Consider the following 6,059-nt stretch of genomic DNA (forward strand, 5'->3'; position numbering starts at 1 on the left):
GTTATTCTATGCAAAATGGGTGTTTAACAATCCATTAGTTGAAAGCTTTTATTACCACAATGGATGGTTTTACACATGAACAGAAAACTTATGATAAACTTTTATTATTATATATATATATGTATATATATATATATATATATTTATATATATATACACTGTACCAAAAGCTACACCTGAGCAGAAACAAAAGATGTAATTATTGTAGTTAGAATCAATTTGAATAAAGTTTTGGTATCTTGAAGCAACTTCCAAAAAGAGAGAAAAATTAAAAGTTTTAAAAAATAGAAATTTATTTAAAGTAAAAGAAAATCAGAATCACAGCTAAATTTAAAATTCATGCATCTGTAAATATATTCATAAACGCACGCAGAATTTCTTACATATAAAAATTTACTTTCAGGTGAAAGTGACACAGCAGATGAAGGAGCTGGTCTAATATGATATCACCCTTTATCCAAGACAGTGGGTGATCAACAAATAAGATGAAAGTCACATCAATGAACTTTAAACAGATAAATATATCACTGAAATATTTAGAAATGCAAAATCAGAAACATTATATGTAAATTCACAGACAAATAATAAAATCAAACTACTGAAGGATGAATTCTGGGATCATGTAACTAGATTGACAGCTTATTCATTCAAGGCTTACTTTTCTCAACAGGATTAGAAACTTAGCACTTAAAGTATTGTGCTCACCATATTTAGTGCGTTAACAGTTACTTTACTAATTATTTTCAATGCTGATGTCATCCCTGAGTAATTTTTTTTCATTCATTATGCTATGTTTAACACTTTCTTGAGTGTATTACTGTTCATACATAAGGTAATTCTTATATTACAGATCTGGTATGTACAGTAAAGACTTAATGACTATGCTTTCATAAGGAGGCCTACTGAGATGTCAGTTAACATGTCTTGTACTGTCACCATGCCAATCAAAGATTAGATTAATTTTTATGTTCAATTCATGCCTATTCTTAATTTTAAATTAACTGAGATAATTGTTTTATCAACTCATTTTGATATTTGAAATATATGGCAGAATGCAATGAGATAGAAACAATGGAAGTCCTAAAATCATGCAAAAAGATCAGGAAAGTAGTGGAACACAGCATCAAAGAAGAAGGAATAAAAGAAAATTTTAAAGACCCAGAATGGCTTAAGAAAGCCACAAAGATAATCAAAAGAATTGAAGAAACATATGTGGAAATGAGAAGAGAGAAGAGAGATGTGGATGAGGTAAAAACCATTGTGTTAAAATAGCTCACTTTCAAATTATGTATTCTCTAAGGATAGTGAAGTAAGCAGTGATAGAATCACAAATCATGTATTACTTTCTTTGACTCAATCTGCTTAGCTGATAATGTTAGTGATTCCAATTTCAGGGTTAAGTAATTACCACAGATGGTTGTGTGGTTACGGAGTTCACCTCACAACTGTGTAGTTTTGCATTTAATTCCACTGCACAGCACTTTGGGCAGGTGTCTTCTAGCTTTGAGTTGACTCAGTACTGTCTTAAGGTATGTTAAAGGCATACTGGGATTGCCGAGGGCTTTGTAGATCTAGGGTCTAATCCTGATCTATTATACAGTGGTTTGCTTAAAAAAATAAGTCATTTCGAGCCCAGTGCACTGATTTACCTAGGGGCCTATAATGCTCCTTAGACAGTCATGAGTTGATCAAAACCATGTGACTGGAATGTGGCAGACAGAAACTGTGCAGTGACCCATTTTGTGTGCATGCATGTGTATTTATGTGCATAAGTTGCACCATTTCATACAAATGCCAGTAAGAAACACCAAAACAAATGATTCAAATGAAGTCTCTTGGATCAGGTTAGATATTTCTTTGCCATTATCACTGATAGAAAGCAAGTGATCCAGTGATTGGCTTGTTGGAAAACTGTAAAAAATGATACTGTTGTTTACAAATTGTTATATAAAATGTTAACAAAGCATATCAATTAGGAGAGGCAGCCAGCTATAAATATATTTGTTTAATTAATTTGTATAAGAATATATAAATTTACAAAAATAAAACCATCTCAGTTAAACAAACTTAAGAAAACGTTTATTGAATTATATCAAAAGAAGCACCAGAAAGGCAAGTATTTTAAGCAAGATAGTTAATATACAATAGACACTAAGATTAGCAAGCAACTCCAGTCAGCAAATCCAGACAAAAACAACTCAATGATAAGAAGCTGCAGACATCAGTAAAATCTAGTTTCATTAAAAATATTAAGTGCTAAAAATAAAAAGAAACTGCTAGGTGATGTTATAAACAGATAAAATGAGTTTGAAATGTGATGTTTTTACACACGATCATGCAAACCAAAGCAAGAAAGAATAGAATAGATATGTAGAGAAAGATAAAATCTATATCATCAACTAATGAAAGCAAATGAAAACATGAGAATGTGCAGAAAAGTGTCCAACCAAAATGTTACATGCCAAGTAAAGAAGTGTTGTAATAATTATAGCAAGCACCAGAAAAAAACATTCCATTTTACCTGGATTCTTTTAACACTTGATTTGGCTTCATTAAAATTTCTGATAGCCATGAATATAAAGAACAGCATACTAAATGATAGTATGTGCATCAGAGGGCGTATAATGAAAAGAGTTTCAGGGAATATCTTATTTCCCACTGTGTATATTATCACAACTGTTATATAAACAAGAAAGTAGTGAGCATCTAAACTGCATAAATGTATGGAACTCAAATATTTGGTCATCTTAATATAATGAAGCTCAAGTCTGAAATACAAAGGAAGTAAAACAAAACAAAGTACCATTACTATAGAGATGAAATTAAAGATAAAATGTAAAGATATTAGTCATTTTGATAAGTATTGAATATTTCAACTGGTTATTAAATATTATATTATGGTATCAAAGCTTATTACAATCCAATTCAGTATACCTCACTTCCTTTCCTCGTAATTAAAACCATATGAACATATCAAAAGCAGTTGGACTGACAACCTAGTAAAGCACATCCATTTAGTGTCCCATGAATTAAGTGCATGGTGATGAATTGTAGCATGGTCTAAGACTAGATTAAAGAAATATTTATAAAAATTTTCAAGATATTCATAGGTCTTCTAGATCAAGCCATTTTAATTTCATCTGATATGTGATCAAAAGAGTCCCACCTGTGATAATCCCTCAAGATGAGAAGTGGTAAATTCACAATTGCTCCCATTGTTATTACTTAGCTAAGGTCAACCTTTATCAGTCTTATGATCAAAGACACTCCCATTGTGACCACCCAGTTGTTTTAAAAAGTAAAAAAGACTCCCTTCAGTCATGAATGACCAAGAGATTGCACCAAGACAGTTCCTCTCCTAGGCACACAAGTCTTGGCATGATTGCTTATGGAAGACAAGCAGTTGCCCATGCATACCAGCCTCCCCCTCTCCACACCACCAATGTTATCAGCTCGGCACTAGTGACAATGATTCATTTCTACAGCTGAGTGAACTGGAGCAGCATGAGATAAAGTGTCTTGCTCAAGAACACAACACACAGCCTGGCTCGGGAACTGAACTCACTACCTCATGATTGTGAGCCAGATGTTTCTAACCACTGAGCCATGAGCAAGTATGTGTAAGACTACATTATCTAATGTTTCCTTTCTTCAATTAAGACAGCAGGATGTGAATTAAGGGAGAATAGGTTGCTATTTCTAGATCATGTGACCACACTGATGCTCTTTTGTTGACTTGTGATAGCAAGAGTATTCCAGTGAAGAGCAGTGACCAGTTATTAGCTTTGAAAGACATAATGATGGTACAATGTCACAAAACTACTATAATTAATGGGATATGTGATGCATTTGTCATTGTGTGCGATGTAGTCAACAGAGAAAGAAGAAAGTAGATATTAATACATTACTAAAATAGAGACATTTACCATACAATATTTGAAGTTTTTTATATATATGAAAAAAAATGCTTTATTAAATACATGTATCAAAATAACGTTTCACAGATTCAGGTGAACAGTTCATGAACATGAATTAAACAAATATTGATGATAGATGATAGACAACAGATAGTAAATAGCAGATGACAGTAGTAATTTTCTAAAATGCAGCTGAGGGTCAGGTAGTGGATTGGATGATTCAATAAAACATCAAATAAAATGTCTGAAATATTAAGATACAGACTGTTTACATTCTGAGTTCAAGTCCCATTGAGATCTACTTGCTCTTTCATTCCTTCCAGGGAAGAAATATAAAGCATTCTACTCATGAATGGAATTATAATTGAAGACTAACATTTTTATGCATGAATATACAGGCAAAATTAAGTCATCACTTATTGTGACTGCATGTGCTACAAGCACATATATTGCTAGAAACAGCATTTAAACCACTTATAGCTGTGAAAAAACATATTTATACATATGCTGACAAGGTAGATAACAGTCCCATGAGTGAAGCGAAGCTAGAACACTGGACTGCACAGTTTCATCCCAAAGGATATTGTCAACAGTGTGCCTTCATCACTTTGATACAGTAAATTCCCTATATGAATGTCCTTTTTCACAGCTATAAGTGGTTTAACTGCTATTTCTAGTAATATATGTTTGTAGCACATACAGTCACAATAAGTGATGACTAAATTTTGCCTATACAGTTTACATTGTACCCAGCTATCCACATTAATTTTATATATGAATGAGTGTTTGGAGGGTATATTTGAGTGTATTTGGGATGCAGGGGCTCAGATAAATGTAGTACCTTTGCTACTTGTCAGCTGTACTTTGCCAGGGATGGTCAGGTGGATGGGCATCACTGGTCCTCATTCAGCTCCTAATTTCTTACTTGAGGGCTCTTAGCACCACACCCCAATGCCCCACTTCAACTGATGGGCTAAACTAAGTGAGGGGATGATGTTAACATTGCATCAATAAGCAAAAGGTATTTGGTAAAGTTTCCCACAGAGTCATCAGCTAGGATGTTGGAACCTACTCAGGTCAATGGCCTAGTGTTCGGGGGTCAAGGCATGTCACAAGTAGAGGCATGCGGTTGTGGCTAATAGCTTTGAGGGGAATGGGTGCTGCCAAGCTAACTTACCCACGATATGTTTAGGATGATGGTAACCATACCAGAACCCATACCACATTGGTTGTCTCCAAGGTTAACATCAAAACGTGGACAGGTTTCAATTTTGTCAACTCACAGACAACAGCAGAAGACTGAGAAAAGTAGCAAAATCTGGTTGTGACATCATCAATGAATACCTCAATGACCACATGGTCAAGTGATAAGAAGAATGGAATGAGGTATTTTAGTATATGTATGCATATATATGCATGTAGATATGTATAAATGTACAAATACACCCTCCTGGGTCTGGTCTTGTCATGTTCCATAGATCCGGGAGAGCAATTACCATCTGGATCTTTACTCCTGGTAGGGACACCCTAGGTGGGCAAGTCTCCTGGGGAGGTTCCAGACTAACAGTCACCCACAGAATGTTGGCTCATTGCCAAGATGGCAGCCCCATCATCTGACTATTCTGCAGAGGACCAACAACCCACCCAGAAGAACTTTCAGCCTGTTGCAACACTGACCAGAAGAAACCAGACTACCCAACATTGGTACAGACCCCTGCATGCCCCCAGACAATGAAAAATCAACTTACACTACAAAATTCATGTTGCTACATGGAACCAGTATGTATAAATGTATATGTTTATATCTGTAAAGCCTCTATTTAGCACCAACTTTTGCAACCCTAACCCCTCTCATCTTCCTGGTAATCACTTTTCAGCTTTCACTCATCTCCCCACTCACTTCAACCATCTCATCTTTCTGTCAATCATACCTCTCCGTCCTTTGTCTCCCCAGCATCTATGAAGCTTGTAGTCTATGAATGGCTGCACTTCATATCATTTCCTTTAGTCTCTCTCTCCATTTCTTTCACTACACTTACCTCTCTATTTCTCTGTCTATGTAAATATATATATATATATATATATATATATATATATTAGACAAAATGAGATAACAAAACCAATGCTGTGAGGAGTTTTCAG

The 6,059-nt window shown here is 34.7% G+C and overlaps 1 protein-coding gene across 3 annotated transcripts in view; it reads right to left on the minus strand.

Annotated features, from left to right (window-relative positions):
• LOC106883579 (ATP-binding cassette sub-family C member 4) overlaps positions 1-6,059 on the minus strand; it is a 146,239-nt gene that overhangs the window by 67,110 nt on the left and 73,070 nt on the right. The window contains exon 8 of one of the 3 annotated variants that reach the window (XM_052971336.1): positions 2,522-2,768. The exons of the other annotated variants lie outside the window; for them this stretch is intronic. Within the exon in view, the coding sequence (XP_052827296.1) occupies positions 2,522-2,768 (247 nt within the window). The remainder of the gene's footprint in view (positions 1-2,521; positions 2,769-6,059) is intronic. 3 annotated transcript variants of the gene reach the window in all.

The sequence above is a fragment of the Octopus bimaculoides genome, chromosome 1 (genome assembly GCF_001194135.2).
Source record: "Octopus bimaculoides isolate UCB-OBI-ISO-001 chromosome 1, ASM119413v2, whole genome shotgun sequence".
Lineage (NCBI taxonomy): Eukaryota > Metazoa > Mollusca > Cephalopoda > Octopoda > Octopodidae > Octopus > Octopus bimaculoides.